Raw genomic sequence first — 18,978 nt, forward strand, 5'->3', positions numbered from 1 at the left:
AATTCTTCTCTTATCCATTAAGGTAAGACCCTTTTTTTTTTTTTTTTTTTTTTTTTGATTGGAAACGACAAAGGCATATATTGATAAAAAGGAAAGTACAAGAGAAGGATGAGGAATCCTCCCACCAAAGAAAAACAAGTCTACAATGAAACAAAAGCGAGAAAATACAAGGAAGATACAGGCAACTGCTATGAATTAGGCTACCCCAATGGAGTTGCACGCCGCTAACCAATCAAGGAGTATCACATTAAGGGGAATCCCCTTAAAAACCTTAGAACAAAAAGCCCATAAAGAAGCAAGGAAGTGAATCATGTCCCAAAGGTTCTCTGAATTCCTTGTTTTATCCTCAAAGATCCTTGCATTTCTTTCCCGCCACACCACCCATACTAAAGCAATGCACGCAGCTTGCCATAATACAATCCCTCTCTTAGAAGATCCAAACCCATTAAAATTGGTAGAAAGCATGTCTCGGATGCTCCTAGGAGGGACCCAATCTATCTTTGAATCCAAGAAGACCATGAGGTATGTGTTAACTAAAAAAACAATAAACAAAATCTGATGCTATAAGCATATATATGTTATTAGGGTTGAAGCCTCCAAAGAAGGGTGCCTTTTTGCAAGAGTTTATTAGAGACTTCCTATCTCCCTAGATGGCTAGTCAAGAAGCTGATTTCCTCCTATTTTTATACACAAGGAGAGGATATATTTTTCTCATAGCTTATTTTCTCTTGTTTTTCTTTTCTTCACAAAGAATTCCATATCCTTGTTCTTCCTGCTCTAATATCAATAAATCTATTTTCCTATCAAAAAAGGTATATCTTTTTTTTATCAGAAACAAAATGTATTAGAATTGGATACAGAAAGTACATGAAAAGGATAAGAAATCCTACCTAGATTTACAAAAACTTATAAAAAAATTGGGAGATTAAACCTTTTCTAAAAAACTAAAAACACTTGTACACACATATAAAACCATATGAGACTATACAACAAAAACCTCCCACCCCTTCATCAGGAATTAACATTGTTCCTCCGAATAGAAATCAAAACTATCTCCTCTCCTATCTAAACTAACCCTTATGACTTACACACCGAATGTCAGTCAAGATGAACAACATTAAGAGGAATGCCCTTAAATGGCCCTAAAACAAGAGACTTAGAAAGATGGATAGAAATGAATTAGATCCTATAACGTCTCTAAAGTCCTCTACATGTCCTCAAAAATCCTAATATTTTTTTCCCTCCACACATTCCATATCAACATGAGACAAGTGATTTGTCACAAGACTTTGCCTCTAATGGAGCATCCCAAACCTCTATATGAGATGGCCATCTTATCACATATGCTCCTAGAGGAACCCAATCTAGGCTGACTAATCTGAATAATTTTTCTCTAAAACACCACCATGAAAATGCTCATTGATGACATCAAACACCTACTAGGGGAATGTAGCAGTGGAAGTAGATTGTCTTCAGCCATGAGGAGGTTTTTCAAAGATCATTGATGAGTTGGGAAACTATATTTCAAGGGTCATTCTAAGACTCCATTGAAAACTCTCCAAGTAAAAATAGGGTCTGCTTTCATTTTTACTTTAAAAAAACATCAACAACCAAACAACTGAGAACAAAATGCATCTTAAACAACAAGACAAACCACAATTACAAGTTTCCAAGAGCCACCTCCAAACAAAACCATTTTCCCAAACTATACGAAATAATAACACTCAAACAAAGAACCAGAAAAGAGAACTAACCAAGTAAGAACAACTGCTCAAAGAATCAGAAAGAAATAACTGTAAAAAAATGAACTCCCATCCAGATTCATGTTCTCAAAAAATAACTCATCACTCCTAGAAATGAAGGTCTATTCTAACAGTAGGTACAAGCAAATACCATCATCATTCTTACATTTGTCACTTAATACTATTCTATACTCATTTGACAGTTTCACATCTCAAGATAATGATTCAAGATGCCAATAATGGGGACAAAATGTAAATTGGAACATATTAATAAATGAATTTGTCAATGCAAATTTTTGGAACAGGGTGTTGTGGGTCCTAAGGGTGCTTTTGGCGAGGTGTTGCTTTTCTGGGATAACAGAATTCTGGAACTTGCGGATATGGAATTAGGAGAATTTTCAATTTCCTGCAGTTTCAAAAATTGGGAGGATGGCTTCGTTTAAGCTTTCATAGAGGTGTACGGGCCCACCTTGGGGAGAGATAGGGAGGATTCCTGGGCAAAGTTTGTGGGATGAATGTGGTGCATAGGAGGTGACTTTAATATGGCAAGATTCCTAGGGGAATGTAGCAGTGGAAGTAGATTGTCTTCAGCCATGAGGAGGTTTTTCAAAGATCATTGATGAGTTGGGAATTGAGTGATCTTCCTTTGTTAGGAGCACCGTTCACTTGGTGTGGGGGTTGAATAATCAATATTTTTCAAGATTAGACCCTTTTTTGGTGTTTGAGAGGTGGGAAATGACAACAGAGTGGTTCAAAGTTCTCTGCCAAATCCTATTTTTGATCATATACCTATTTTGCTAGATGGGGTTAAGCCGAGAAGAGGAGTTGTTTCTTTTTTGTTTGAAAATATGTGGTTAAAGGAGGATTTAATGATTTCATTAGAGGTTGGTGGATAATTTCAAAGCTCTCCTAGCTTCATATTGGCTACAAAGTTGAAAGCTTTAAAAGCATACATGAAAGTGTGGAACAATGAAGTGTTTGGCAATGTGTCTATTAGGAAGGGGATTACTTTAAATCAAGTGGGATTTTGGGACTCTAAGGAGAGAGAAGGGCCCCTCTCTCAAGAAGAGGCTAAAGCGAGGAGGTTAGCAAGCAAGGAATTTCGTAAGTGGGTCATGTTCAAAGAAGCATCATGGAGGCAGAAATATAGGGAAATATAGTTAAAAGAGGGGAACAAAAATACTAAATTCTTTTATAAAATAGCCAATGTTCATTAAAATAAAAAATAAAAAAAATAAAAATTCAATGATCAAGATTAAAACAAATGGGGTTTGGCTTATCAAGGAGAATGAGATAAACGAAACCTATCACAAAAAGGAAAAAATAAAAAATAAAATAAAATAAAATAAAGGAAGAGGCGGTATCAACTTTCCTCAACCTGTTATCTGAGACAGATGATTAAAGAACTAGATTTAATTGAGGGTTCTAATTGAGGGTTGGTGAGTGTATGCTTCTTTGTGTTTTTTGTTGTGGGGCTTCTCGTATATGCTCCCTGTATGCTTCGGGTTGCCTTCTTGCTCCCTTCTTTTAATAAAATTTTCTGTGTTTATCTATCAAAAAATAAAAAAATAAAGGAGTCTTTGTATGTCCAATTTCCATCTTTGTATGCTTTAGCCTCTTCAAAAGAGGCTTGGGTAGTGGACTTGTGGGATGGTCAAGGGAGAGGGGTCAATGGAATCTCTATCTTTCTAGAAATCATAACAATTAGGAACTTGATAATGTAGAGCAATATTTTGCTAAATTGCACAAAAAGATAGTGAACAAAGAGAAATGTGGATGGATGCAAGGAATGAAACCTTCTCTGTGAAGTCTCTTTATGTTGCTTTAGAATCAAGGAGCTCACCATCTATTAGCCCAAGGGTCCTCTTAATTGAGTTTTGATGACTACAAAACAAGGTTAAGGTCACTAACAATTCAAATCAAGTTAATCTTTTCCAGGTTCATTTTCGAAAATTTAAAGAAGGCTTAAGCAATCATGAAAGAAGATCAATAACTAGAAGAATTGAGTTGCCTTGAAGGCTTAGAGTGACCTAAGACTTGTTGTAAGGTTGCTACTTGTTGGTGCACTTGAGTCTAAATTTTATTTTTATTTTTTTTTTTTTTGATAGGAAACGACAAGAGATATATTGATAGAAATAAGAAGTACAAGAGAAGGATGAGGAATCCTCCCACCAAAGAAAAACTAAACAACAAGAATATAAAAACAAGAAGCTACAATGTAAAAACAAACAAACTCTCTAGGCTAGACCATCCAGTTGGTGCTACACACTGCTAGCCAATTTAGTTGTAACACATTAAGGGGAATGCCCTTAAAAACCATAGAGCAAAAAGCCCAAAGAGAAGCAAGGAAGTGAATGGAATCCCATAGATTCTCTGAATTCCTTACTTTATCCTCAAATATCCTCGCATTTCTTTCCCGCCACACAACCCAAATTAAAGCAATGCATGTAGTTTGCCACAAAACTAACCCTCTCTTGGATAATCCAAAACCTTTATAATTGATGGACATCATGTCGAAGATGTTTCTCGGGGGAACCCAATCCATTTTGGCTAACTGAAATAATATGTGTCACAACCCCATCGTCAGCGAACAATGTAGGAAAAGGTGATCTACTGATTCTCCATGCTTCATACACAACTTACAAATGTTTAGACTAAGAGCTTTTTAGGGTCTTCTCAATTGTAGCTAGTCATTAGTATTTACCTTCTTGTGTACCACTAACCAGACGAAGAACTTGACTTTAAAAGGGACTTGAGAATTCCATACAAACTTAGTAGGGACTTGAGTCTAAAATTTTTCATGCACTTAACATTTTAAAATCATTCATCTTTGAACTTAAAAATATCAAATTTTATCAAAAATTGGATGATTTATTGTTTCCAATGAAAACCTTGAGTCTAATTCTTCTTAAACCTGTTTTAAAAGGTTTTAAGAAGTTGGAGGCTTCTAGGCTTAAACCGAGCTTTTAACGCACTTTACAGTGCAATCGATTGAGGAAAAGAGGAACCTGTTAAGCCAGTTGGGCTCAATCGGTAGAGGTGCACTATGCACACTCTCTCTTATCCAGTAGCCTATGCTCAACCTTTGAGGGTCCGAATCCCAACAATCACTTACCAGTGCATTAAATGCACAACGGCTAGTAAACCAATCAAATCGGTTGCTCAACCAATCAGGCCCATTTTAAAGGGTCCCTGAGTTGGAAAACTATAAGTTGAAATATTTTAGAGCGTTTATTAATATGAGAACTAATGCATTCAATTGAAAAACTCTCTTTCTTCTCATTCAAAGCTCTTAAAAGTGCATTCACTTCTAAACTTGTCAATTCTCTCTTGTGCACCTTCAAGTCTCTAGCTTACTTTTGTATTAAGAGCTTAACTTGCTACTTGGATTGGAGTTCATAAATCCACCTTCACTAACTCTTGTGAGAAAAATTATTCAAGTGAGATTGATCACTTGAAGAGTTTGTAAAAGTCCATTAGAACCTTGAAATCCAAGTGTAGACATTGAAGGCTTATGGTTCAGGTCTTAAAGCTAGTGGAACCCTCACTTGGTTAGGAGCTTAAAGAGAGTGGACATAGGTAGTTTGTCGAACCCTATAAAAGAGTTTACAATCTTCTTCTCTCAATCTCTTATTATTACTCTTTAATTATTCATTGCCCTCTTCATAACTTAAAATTGATTATTTACAAAAAAAGGTTCAACACCCAATTCACCCATCTAGGGTGTTTATTTAAAATTGAATTAGGTTGTTTTTACACCTTCTTTTCCAATAGTCATTTACCATCTAAAGTAAGTTTCCTTGCATGGGAAACTTGTTGGGGAAAGGTTTTAACTCTTGATCAGCTACAAAAAAAGGGATGGACTTTGGTTTATATGTTCTTTATGTAACGCGGAAGAGGAGTTGATAGATCACATTCTCCTTCACTATCCCTTGGCAAGGGCTCCTTGGCAGTTGTTATTTTTTTTGGTTGTTGTTCCTTGGATTCTATAGGCCACAATGAGAGAGACTCCGTTAGGGTGGCATGGGTCCTTCGTCGGTAAGAAGCACAAGAAGTTCTAGACAAGTGCTCTTTTAAGCATCTTTTGGACTATTTGTAAGAGAGAAATCAAAGATCGTTTGAGAATGAGCAGCAGACTATCCAAATTTTGAGGAGCCCTATCCTTACTAATCTTTTTTTGGGGGTAAAGATTTACATAGGTGATGGCACTTTGTCTCTAATTGATTTTGTTGATTGATTGGGTTGTTGGTAAGAGAGGGAGCTGTTCTTGGTTTTCCAGCCTTGGTTGTTCCTTGGCTTTTTTGTCGTTTTCTTGGCGCGCTCTTCGTATATTTCCCATGTACCTTCTGGCACTCTTTCTTCAGCGCATGTTTATAATATCTCATCATTACTTATCAAAAAAAAATTGTCAATGCAAAGCAGTTAATAAAATTATGCCTTATGAAGTTAATGGCATTAGCCACAGAGATGAACGAAAAAAAAAAAACTGCCATTCTAAAACATGTAAAGATGATCAAGTCTATTATAAGCACCTCTCTGTTAATTATCAGGTAGCCTTGCCCGTCAACCATGTATGAGATCATCATTACTAAATCATATTCAGCATCTGGAAATTTTAATGGAAGCTTCGTTGTCTCAATATCAAATGCACACACGTGAACTTCAGCACGTTGCAAAAGATCAGTCCTCCTCTCTAGCATAACACCAGCACTGGATACATTGACATCATACCATTGCCCGCATCTGACATCTGAATCATATGAAATTCCCATTGTGAACAAATGAAATAGGCAGGCTGATTATAGTTTACAGAGAAAGAGAGAGAGTGCAATTTTGTTATCTAACTGAAAAAGCAAGAAACTACCATTGTCAATGGCAAACCGAACATGATAAGGAACGTCATACTCGCGGAGATCAACAATATAATCTATGAAATCTTGAGTTCTTTGTTTACTGCAAGTCAATCACCAAAAACATCTCAGTATGAAGAAAAAGATTCCCACTTACACTTATACGTAAAAAAGTTAACAATTTAATAAAATAAGAAATTAAAAAACATAAGAAGGCTTTTTCTGCTGGAGTAGCAATCTATACAACACCACAAACATTAATCCCAACTACATGGAGTCAATCAAAATAAAAGATGTAAACAAAGAAAGTGCCACTGCATGCCAATAAATCTGGAATCGTTACTATGGAGCCGTACCTTTTCCCTGTCAATATAGATTCATAAGCTTCTGCAGCATCAAATTTCGCCCGGTTTCTTTCAACAACATGCAGAAGATCACTCTTCACGTGCATTAATTGTTGAACATTATCAAAAGATATCTTTAGATAAGATTTGCATAAGCCAGACAAATGGTTTTTCTGTCATGAGCATACAAAGCAATTAGAACACCCTTTTAGGAGAAGTTTAATCATGCAAGTTTGGCATGAACAAATACATTGATGCCAATAATGGGAATGCTGAAAACAAATAAATGGAGACAGGCCATGACAAACCATATTGAAAACATTTAGAAGGTAACATAAATATAAAAGAATATTCAGGAAACAATTATTCCCACATAGGATGATTGATGCTTGAGTTGTATAACACTAGAAAAGTTGTAGTTAGGAAGCAGATAAGTAAGGAATCCAACTTTGAGCAATAATTATACAATTTAGCATTTTTGCTAAGATAATGATTTTGTCATGCATCACAAAAGGAAAGTCAACCAAAATTTAAAGTCCTTATATGTTTTGTAATCACTTTGTTTTTTTGATAGATATGTTTTGTAAGCACTTTGTTGTTCAAATTATTTTAGATAAAGGGCGAAGATGCACCTGGCTTTTCAAATGCTAATTTTTGTCTCAGTACAACTCTGAGTAATCTAAATACTTCATTTCAGGAATGCGTCATTTGCTTATCCATCCCACAAAAAGGAAAAAGGAAATTGAGCAGAGGTAAATCAAAGGCCCTAATTCCCATCATCCCTGCTGCCATGAACCTAGGTACGAAATCTAGATTCTTTTTGCTTAAGAAATGAGGCCAAGCATTGGGATCAAGGTCCTCTTAAAATGTCAAACCCAAGTTTCTTGCAACATTGTGGCACATATAATGCTCCTTCTAAGGATCACAATAAACATATGCCTACAGGCCAAGCTGTCATAGTCCAGTACCAAGCGGACCAATATCAGCAAGTTTTGTTGCATATGACTTACCTGTATGAACTCAATTATTTTCCTTTTAAAAATAATAAAGAAATCCTGGATGGAAGACTAATCATGAATTTCTTATTTGGCATTTTTTGGTTTTGGGACCAGACTGGCTCCTCTCTTGATTTTATCAAGTGGTGCTAGATGATCTAGTGCCTGTTTCAGGTTATCTGGATCTTCACACAAAAATTTTTAGTAGTCCATATACAACTTCACTAAATTTTGAGCATGTAATGTTGTTGAAATCTTTGCAAAAAATTACAATAGTTTAGATGCAACTTCTCTATATTTCAAGCATAAGATGGGATGGATGATAATCTATTCTTGTGGTCGTTGTTGCTGTATGTTAAACTTTTTGTGTATCCTTGAAGACCAGCACATCCAAATCACTGTATATTAGTTACTTCCAAGTCATGTGTACCACTCTGAAGGGATGCCTCATTTAATAGCATCGACACTACACATGCACCATATTCTTTTTTATTAGTTGAGATTGGTAGATCTCAACATGTCATTGAAGAAAGAGAGAATATTTACACTCCAAAGAAAAAGTTTTATCAAAATTGACTGAAACAATTTCACATCTTTCAGAACTATTACTAGAAAATGGCATACCATTAGTATTAGAAGACTGAGAGGCATATGAGACTTCTGAAATAAAACAACTGGTGAACAACAATATAAACCTTTAGAGCAGTTCATAAATTTGTGAAGGATTTTGACTACCACAAGCAATCAAGTCCTTTACAAATATGATCAATAATAGTTGGAGAAGAAGAGTAACTAGCAATGAAAACGTGCTATAACTTCAGGCAAAAAATGAATTCATCCCCATGGGTATTAAACACTAATTGAGAATTAAAATGTTTCATTCCCACTCAATTGCCCAGCACTTCATTTGAGAATTAAAATAAAAGAAGAAATTTATTCCACCTCCGAAAAGACCAAAAATGTTTCAATACTCAAACATAGAATGTTCTTCTTATATGGACAAATTTTTTTAACCAGAAGTTGTAATTTAAAAAGTATGTAAATTAGTCTAGAGAAGCAACTTGACCAAAAAGCTGCTCTTTCTCATCAAGCAACTTGACTTTTTCCAAAGTCCCCAAAAGTAGTCTAGAGAAAGACTGGACAAGGCTAGAATGTAAAACTTTACAAGGTAATTGTCAACAGGGCAAACAAAACAAACATATGGCACTTTAAAGATTTAAATGAAAGGAGAAAGCTAATGGTGAAGGAAGAATATTAGCTTACTAAATCGAGGTCCTCTTTATACATAATCTCTATATCCGCAATCTGACCTTCATAGCGTCGTCTCAAATATGCCTCAACATCCATTTCCATTTTATCCTATCATGTCAAATCATCATCCTAATTATCAACAATACGACATAAGAAAATCCTAATCAGGAGTTGACTCTGCATACAAAATGATTTTGCAGAAGTGGCGATCAAATTTTACCTTTGTGGCTGCATAGAAATAAGGACGAAACTTGTACTTTGATTTGAAAGAAGAACCATCCTATTGTAAAATTAAAAACCCATTAAACAATTTGCAAAATCAAGGAAGTCACAATGAAATAAGGATTTGCAGTTAAATTCTTTAGCAACTGAAACACAATAAAGTTAGAGAAACTTACCTGAGAAACAAAATAAAGATCAACGCAGCTGTAGACCTTGTGGGTCTCTTCATCCTCCCAAGATGACTGCAGATTACAACAATGCATCCACGTTTTCCATATAACAGTATTTGCATTCAAAATTAAGAAAACGTTAGGTTCACTTGATTCCTGAAGAAATATAAAAATGAGAAAGTAGAGGAAATAAAACTTTGAATCTTCCGTAGACTATTTATTGCTTATTTCGGAAAGGAAAAAGAAAAGATAGGGCAAGTTCAGTTCAAGGTTTGAAAATGGTTTGTTTTACCATTTGGTGTGCCCTCCACCCAAGTAAGAAAAGAAAAGAGAAAAAAAAAGTTTTAACAATTCATGTTAAAAACAGATTAAAATTACTTTTTTTCTTTGAGAATACAAAAAACTGCATTTTCAAAAGACTTTACAGTCACAGTTTTCAAGGAAATCAACTTTGCATTTTGAAACAACATAACTCATCTTGAAACCCAGCCCAGACATCCTAAGACCTAGTTATTCTTTTCTCTATATTTCTTGGTTTTTTCTCCTTTTTCTCCAAGACCAAACAGACCAAACAGTAAATAAGTGGAATTTCAGCAAAATTGGGAAACAAAGCGTGAAAATTCAGGCGAAATAAACATAAGACCAGAAATCAGTCCCCGAACGTTGTTAAGACCAATAAAGCATCAAAAAATAAATCACTCGTCAAAATTCTGACCGTCTTCAGTGGCTAGTGCCCTACAACTCACACCCCTGTTTCTTTTTCCTTCATTTTCTCGGCAAGCAAACCTCAGATAAATGAACGTTTTAGGAAAATCATAGTATGAGATAAAATAAAATTTCACAAATTAAAAAATAATAATAATAATAATTGACTCACGGATGCGAAGGTGAGCAACCAACCGAGGCGCTTTTCGCCTTCGGAGAAGAGATCCAACCCTAGCTTCGACTCCACTTCCTCTTCGGCATTTCGGATCAGCTTCTGTTTCTTGTGCTTCCACACATCTGCGCGATCTCGCCTTCTGATTTCGCCGCTCATTCTTTCAGATGAAGAAGACAATCACACTGTTTCAGAGTAGGAGAGAGGGATTGCAAAGGGCTGCTGGTATTTGCATCCTCTACTGGATCCTGCGGTCTTTCCCGCGCTTTTTTATTCTTTATTTTAGTTTTTTTTTTTTTAATTCACTATTTTAATGGCGAAAATGCCCTTCTTCGCAGAAGGGAAAAATGAGAAGTACACGTGGCTGTGTCAAGTCTGTAACCAATGGCACGCCCTCATATTAAATATGTTTCGTAAGTTTTTGACGGAAAATTGTTTTCTGAATTTGCCTTTAAAATTTTCCATAAAAAGACTGAATATGTTTCAACAATGTCTTTAGCAAGTTCTTTTTAAAAAAATTTCTTTTTTGGTTTTATAAAAACAATTAATTTTCATTTATATAATATTTAATTAAATATAATTCCATTCTTGTTTAAAATGAAAATAATTTTATAATTATAAATAAATTAAAAAATAAATATTTTTAATAAAATATGAATTGTAAAATAATAAAATCATAACTATATTTTTTATGAAAAAAAATAGATTATTTTAGTATATGTTACAAAAAAAATATGGACATTAACATATCGCAAAAGCATAATTATTTTTTTGTAAATGAATAATAATAACTATTAATAATATTTTATTTAAACTGAATTTAAAAATAAATCAAATTTAACTTTTTAAAATACTTAAATGAATCAAGTTTTTCATCATATAAACGTATTTATTAATCAATTACAAATAAAGTATTTTAAAATGCTTTGATTTAATTTATGATTAAATTTATCAATTTTTAATTTCAAATTATTCATAAAAATTAAATGATTCATTAAAAAAATTAAATTATTAATTATGTCTCATTTAATTTAAAATGTATTTATCTAGTGAGAAAAATTATAAAATATAGTTATATGTATGGAAGAAAGAGAAAAATCATGATCGATAATGTATTTGTTTTAATCTATTTTTGAATTTCAATTTATTTTTTAAAAAAAAAAATTATTAAACTCGTTAATAAATTCAGTATAAAGTATCACTTGATTTGAAGTTCATTTCTTTAATGAGAAAATTTATAAAAAAAAATTATATCCAAAAGATAAATAAAAGTCATTGCATAGAAATTTTATCCATAGTTAATTATTTGAATTTCAAATTGTGAAACCAATGTTTGGTTAATCTTGATTTTGATAATAACAAAACAATGTTCAGAACTAATAGTTGTATTTCAAGTGTGATTAGGCAAGACAATTTCCAAAGTGGCAATCACAAAAACAAATCAAGCCAATGAGAAATTATGAATAAGAAGACCACTTAAAATAGAAGTGTTTTTCAAGACCCAAGCTTCATAAGATCTCTTTATAAGGTTGTTGGTGCACTACGATTTTCATGCATTACATTCTTTATTTATGCACCAAAATCATCAAAGAGTTATTTTGTTTTAAATATTTTAAGAATTTGATGATTCTATGTTTTCAACTAAAACCCTGTGTGTGTTAAATGTATTTCAAACTTGTTTTAAAAGGTTTTAAGTTGAAAAAGTTGGTTGTTGAGCCAAAAAACAGCTCAACCGGTTGAACCGGGTGAGGAACCGGTCAACCGCAAGTTCAACCAGTCGAGGTTCAGGTCGACCCACGGCTCAATCGGTCGAGGCCCGGGTACCCCTAGCTTAACCGGTCGAGGATGCAAAAAAAATTATATTTCTTTCAGAATGGTTGTTCAATCGATCAAGGTTGAACCTCAACCGGTTGAGGTCCGATTGAGGCCCAACGGTCACCTGTCAAACATTAAATGTTAACGGGCAGTCAACAGATCGACCCATAACTCAACCAGTCAAACCCTTAAATGGTTAATTTGGCTTTTCTATTCTATAAAAAGGCTTCAATCTTCATTGTTTAAAAAGCTTAACCTTCTTAAACATTTCTTGATTATATTTTAGCCTTGGAATAGTGTTTTTGAGTGCACCATTGTTCTAAAACTTGCATATCCTTAGTGTACCTTTTAATCCTAATTTTCTTGTATCAATTGAGCTTAAAGTTTTGTGCTAAGATTTTTGTGAGATCATTCATTTGTAAATCCTTGAGATAAAGTTTTTCAAGAGTGGGATATCTCTTGAGAAGTGTAAAGGGTGTTTGGAGCCAAAAGTTCAAGAGGGTGAATTGGAATCGAAATCCAATTGTGTTGCTTGAAGGCTGGGTTTGGAAGCCTTGAATTAGTAGAACCTCAAGCTTGGGATTGAAGTTAGAGAAGAATGGATGTAGGTCGGGTTGTGCCGAACCACTATAAACTATTATGTTTGCATTCTCTCTTCCTTACTCTTTAATTTATATGCAATTGTCTTTACATTGCTTATTATATAACTTGCATATAATTGTCTTTTACATTCACATAGTTTAAATTTGCAAAAAGAGACCATCACCCTATTTACCCCCTCTAGAGTGATTACCATAGGTTGGATTAGCCTAATTTTTCTAACACAACTTATTTCTAAAAATGATTGGACTTATTAATGAATCAAACTTGTCTCATTTAATTTAGAGTTTATTTACCTAATGAAAAAAAAAGAAATTAGAAAAATATGATTTTATGTAGGAGATAAATAATAGAGTCATTCTAAATCGATTTTTATCCATAAATTTATGGTATAATTGATTTGAGTTTTACATTGTTTTTTAAAATTACTAAACTTGTTAATGAATTCAGGACATGCTTAGTTTAAAGTAGTTATTTAGTGAAAAAAAATACAAAAATATGATTATTTACAAAGAATAAACTAATCAAGTCATTCAAAATAAATTTTGATTTACAAGTTTCCAATGTTAAGTTTTGTGATTTTTTTTGTACCAATTAAATTAGTTTTTAAGTGTCAAATTATTTATAAAAATAATAATAAATTTTATGTATCAATTATAATTTGATTTTGAATTTATCTGCTTAATAAAAAAACTTAAAAGTAGTTAAAGAAATTCAAAAAAAAATGTGTAATTCAAATAAATATTATATTTTAAGATTTTTTTTGTATCAATATTGGATCATAGAGAAAGAAAATTAATGATAACATGCTCAATTTTACTTGCTTTTCATAGTTTTTTTTTCTCTCTATAATTTCCTTCTGGTTTTAGAAAGAAGTGAAACATAACTTCTATTTATTTTACTTTACTTTTAAATAAAAACAATAGTCAAACAATACTATAAATTTTTTTTTAAAAAGTTTTTTTGTTTGAAATTTTTTTTTTTTAATTACACAGCCAAAAGGATTCAAGATTTTTTTTAAATATATTATTTATTTTTTATGAACTGTTTAAAAAAAATTACAAAATATAGAGAATAGATGAAATTAAAACATTACAATTTTAGTAATTATATGAATTTTAGCATTATTCTAATCATAGCATTGGCTTTAACCTGAATTCTTAATTATAGCACACAGTTTTCTTGTTTAATTGATGATAAACGTTAATTAGAACATAAGAAAAACAACAAGAAGAAAAAGTAAAATTAGGAATAGAAATGGTGCCTTGATTATTTAAAACTATTCTTGTTTTCGCCTCATAAATAAATAAATAAAAGGCTGGGTAGGGCTTTTTTTTTTTTCAATTTTTAATTTATAATTACATTAAGAATAAATATAATTATAAATAATAAATATTATGATTTTTTCCAAATTATTTTTATGAGTAATAAATTTTTAAAATTTTATATGTATTAAAAAGGAATTTTTGAAATAATTATTCTCAAGCTCACCCTTAACTCGTCTATCCTTATCTCAAACTTGTTATATTAGGAGTAGAACCAGGTAGGGTAGAAGTACCCACCCTACTGTCATTCTTAAGTGGAACACATCAATTGGAATGTCTTACAACATAACTTACATGTGATGGTTGAACCAACAGTGATATAAGGTGTAGGGGATGGTAACAAAATGAGTTTGGTCAATTACCCCATCTCGACCCATTTATAAAAATATGTTCACACCCCCATCCCAATTAAAAATTTAAATAAGATGATGGGTACGAAAATTTCTCATTCCTACGTTTAATAATTTTTTCCTCATCTCATCCCATTTAAATTTTTTTTTCATTTTTAGTTTTTAAAATTTTTAGCTATATTTCAAATACATATTTTTGTAAATAAATAAATATTATAAATTTTCATAACTTATTTTTTTTAGAACTATATATTTTTATTGTTTTATATGTGTTAAAAATGAGAAAATGTGTATATATATATATATATACACACACACAATATTTAATACCTCAAACTTGTCTCGGGTTTTTAAGAAAATCTCAAACCCCTCAACCCATTTATCTCCATTCCAAAGTAGGTACCTGAAAAAACTCACCCTATTTATCATTTTTAATAAGGTGTTTGGTGATAATACTATTGGGATAGAACCTTTAAAAACATGACATAACGTAACAATATATAGAATTCACTAATATTTATATTATGATTCCAGTTATTTTTTCTTTATCTCATTTATGCATTATATATGTTGAGCGTTCAAGTCTAACATTTCTTGCATTATATATAACTCGAGTACATTAAAAGTTGCACGGAAGATTCGAGTCATAGGTGTCATATAGGTAGATGATTTATTGACAACTAGTTTATACACTTAGATAGTTAATTTAGGGTTGTAGTGTACTATCTCCTAATTGAAATGATGATTGATCTTAGTAATAAAGATTAATTTCTCATAACGAGTGCATTAATGTGTAAAGGTTACACATTAAACAAGACTTATAGTGAATTATAATATTGACTATCGAATGGTCATAATTCACCAAACCATTATACTATATAAACTTTCAATCTTAAAAGGATATTGAGTTTGTACTAAAGTCATTAGAGAGTTTTTTAACCTATAGGTGAGACCCTAAGGTGATTATATATTTAGATAAATAATCAATAAAAAATATTGTGTATGATATTATGTTAGGTGAAGAGAAAATTCTTAAAGGTTAAATGCCTCAAGATTTTGAGCGCTTCTTCAACGTAAGGGAAATTAATACAGATTTTGTAAAAGAAAATAAATTAATTTTTTTTATATTGTATTTTGAAATGTGTAAAAATATTATTTTTATTTATATGCATGGATTAATTTTATGTTCTGTATGAAAAATATGTTTGAGCATTTTCTTTATTTATGAGAAATAAAGATTGTGGAGATATGATATTTTGTTTGTAACTTTAAATTAATGAAATGAAGTGTTTGAAAAATGAAGATTATGGAGATATGATATTTTGTTTTGTAAGTTTGAATTAATTAAATGAAGTGTTTAACTTTAATTTATATGACTCTAGTCAATGGGTTATAATCATTGACATTTCTATGGTCTTAGTCAACGGGTTATAATTATTGACATATCTAGCCCTAGTCAATTGGTTATAATCGTTGACATTTCTATGACCCTAGTTAACAAGTTATAATTGTTGACATATCTGACCATAATCAATAAATTATAATAGTTGATATTGTATAATACTAGTCAATGGGTTATAACAGTTGACCTTATGACCATAATCAATAGGTTATAATTGTTGATCTTTGATTTTGTTCACCTTAAATAAAATAAATTTAAAACTAGTCATTCATTTGTGAAGTCCTACCTAATTGGATAACATTTATTATTCAATAACCAATGTAAAGATATTTTGAATGTATTTTATTTGGTTTTGACGTTAAATTGTTTTAAAATAGATATAAGAAAGTTTTGTTAAAAAAGTTTTGAATATATTAGCATGTTTAACTCAAAAGTTTTTTATGAAAATGAATATATGTTATATCTTGTGTTTATAATTATAATTGAAAATGTTTGATCCATGAAATTGTATTAATGTTTCTTATCGAGCTTTAAGCTCATGCTTAGGTTTTGGAACCATTACTCAATTTTCTAATTTTGAAGGAATGTGAGGACAATCTTTAATGACATCCCATAGATCAAGATTAGTAGATTTTAAAAACCAAGTCATTTTTGTTTTCCATTAGGAATAATTGATTTCTATAAAAAAAAATGGAGATCGGGTGATTGAAAAACTTTCAATGTGAGATCAACTTGATGGATTAGTCATTTCCTCCGAGACAGTTAAGTCTTAAATAAGAGGTCTAACTCCGATACCAATTGTTAGAACCTCAGGCGTTATCAACTCTCCTAAAATCAATTAATGTTAGGAAAAACGCATACCCTAACCTTATAGTGTATTCACCTAAGTGTCCACAACATTCAAACATAAGGGGAGTTGATGGACACGATCAACCCTCCGATTTGCCAACACTTTCATATCTCTTACTATAGAAAATTTGGTCATTCATCATCCTCTTACAAAATTGAAATCAATTGAACACATGTTATGCATACTAGCTCACAAAACATTATTTTTTAAACCTAAACAAATTCATGTTTGTAGGAAATCCTTTGATCACTTAGGGTGCATGCCACTAGTCCTAAGGCTCTCTAAATCTAGTTACAATGGATAAACATGTCAATAAAACTATATAAAAATATAGATATAGAGAGAATAAAGATCGTACATGTGATCTAGATGTTTTCAGATCAATTTTGATTTGATGAAGTTGTATAGAGTGAATTGTGAACCTTGCTAACCAAGTAGCCTTTCTTTTGATCACTCTCTCTCGGGAATCTAGGCCTTAGAAAAGGGTGGTCTTCTTTTAGAGAGGGAAGTTAAGGTTTCTCTTTAGAATCTCAAAGTAAAAAACACAAAATTGAAGCCCTAAACCCTTGAAGGGGATTAAAGACCTTGCTTGAGCGCTTTATAAAGATTAAAGCTTTTAAATCAATTACACACCGGACGGCGAATAGATTGCTTACCTTATCACCTTAAGTAATTTGAGTCTAACTTGGATTTAGGTTATCTAATCTAACCCACTTGGGTCATAATTAATTGATTAGTTATATTGAGCTCCAATTAATTAATTATCTCAATTTAGAAAGATCATTCATATCATCTAGTGCAACTTTATGTTTTTACCAAAATATCCTTATGTACATATACGAATTAGAAACCTAAATATATCTTCAAAACCATGTCATTATAAATCAAGCGTTCGAATAGGTACCGTTGGGACCCATAGGAAACTACCAACTCCCTTATAATCCAATTTTGAATTTGACTTAACGTTTAACTACATATAGTTAACTATACTCCAGTATTATATGAAATTATAACTAGATATAACTTAGGTTTGTAACTTACCATCCACTACATGTAGACTTCACATGAACTGATGTTCATAATCCAACAAAGTATATGCTATCAATCTATTAAGATTATATCTCAAATTATTAAATTACAAATCCTTATAATATGTTATTAACTGACATACTCTAACTCATAAGACTATATGTCAAATTTCACTTAAAAAATTACTATGACCACAAATTTCATAATTACATATCCTTAGAATCACTCAATGTGACACATTATCTCAATCTCATGAGATATCATGGTACATTTATTGAGAATACTCATTATCACCGATCTCAACAGTTATCCAATCCGTATGGAATATATATGTCACACCCCAAAACCCACTATAAGGGCATGACGATCATTTCACACTTCAAGTCTAAAGGCTCAAAGTGGAAACAACACAAACATTCATTTTGTAACTGGAAATTACTTTGAAACCAAGGTTTGGTTAATATTGATTTTGATGATAACAAAACAAAGTTTTGAACTAAGGATTATATTTCAAGTGTGATTAGGTAAGAAGATTTCCAAAGTGATAATCACAAAGACAAAAAACCAAAGGAAAATCAATAAGAAGAAGAAGACCTCGAAGAAAAGTGTTTTTCAAGACCTGAGTTTCATAAGATCTCTTTGTATGGTTGTTGGTGCACTAGGTTTTTCATGCATTCAATTATTAATTTATACACCAAAATCATCCAAAAGTAATTTTGTTTTAAATCATTTAAAATTTGATGATTTCATGTTTTCAACTAAAACCTTGTGTCAAATGTTTTCTAAACTTATTTAAAATGTTTTAAGTTGAAAATGATGGTTGTTGAGCAAAAAACGGCTCAACCAGTTGAATCGGATGAGGAATTGGTTAATCAATTCAATTCAACTGGTCGAGGAGTGCATAAATCTTCTCTCTATTCTAGAATGATTGTTCAATTAGTTAAGGTTGAACCTCAACCGGTCGAGGGGCGATCGAGGTCTAACGGTCACTTGTTATGCATTCAATGCTAACGGCTAGTCAACTAGTCAAAACCCCAACTGCTAGTTTGACTTTTTTTTTCTCTCTATAAAAATGTTCCAATCTTCATTGTTTAAAGAGCTTAATATTCCAAACATTTATTGAATATATTTGAGCCTTGAGAAAGTGTTTTTTAAT

The 18,978-nt window shown here is 31.8% G+C and overlaps 1 protein-coding gene across 2 annotated transcripts in view; it reads right to left on the bottom strand.

Moving 5' to 3' along the window:
* Positions 1–10,692, bottom strand: part of LOC117916299 (DNA polymerase epsilon catalytic subunit A-like) — a 91,107-nt gene extending 80,415 nt beyond the window's left edge. For both annotated transcript variants that reach the window (XR_004651542.1, XM_034832253.1), the window contains exons 1-7: positions 10,452–10,692; positions 9,581–9,646; positions 9,403–9,462; positions 9,195–9,290; positions 6,949–7,109; positions 6,607–6,695; positions 6,275–6,492 (exon numbers count right to left, since the gene is read on the bottom strand). Coding sequence is in view for 1 of the 2 variants with exons in the window: in XM_034832253.1 (XP_034688144.1) it covers positions 6,275–6,492; positions 6,607–6,695; positions 6,949–7,109; positions 9,195–9,290; positions 9,403–9,462; positions 9,581–9,646; positions 10,452–10,610 (849 nt within the window). In the remaining variant the exon portion in view is untranslated. The remainder of the gene's footprint in view (positions 1–6,274; positions 6,493–6,606; positions 6,696–6,948; positions 7,110–9,194; positions 9,291–9,402; positions 9,463–9,580; positions 9,647–10,451) is intronic.
* Between the last annotated feature and the right edge of the window lie 8,286 nt (positions 10,693–18,978).

This window comes from Vitis riparia, chromosome 6, assembly GCF_004353265.1.
Source record: "Vitis riparia cultivar Riparia Gloire de Montpellier isolate 1030 chromosome 6, EGFV_Vit.rip_1.0, whole genome shotgun sequence".
Classification (NCBI taxonomy): domain Eukaryota; kingdom Viridiplantae; phylum Streptophyta; class Magnoliopsida; order Vitales; family Vitaceae; genus Vitis; species Vitis riparia.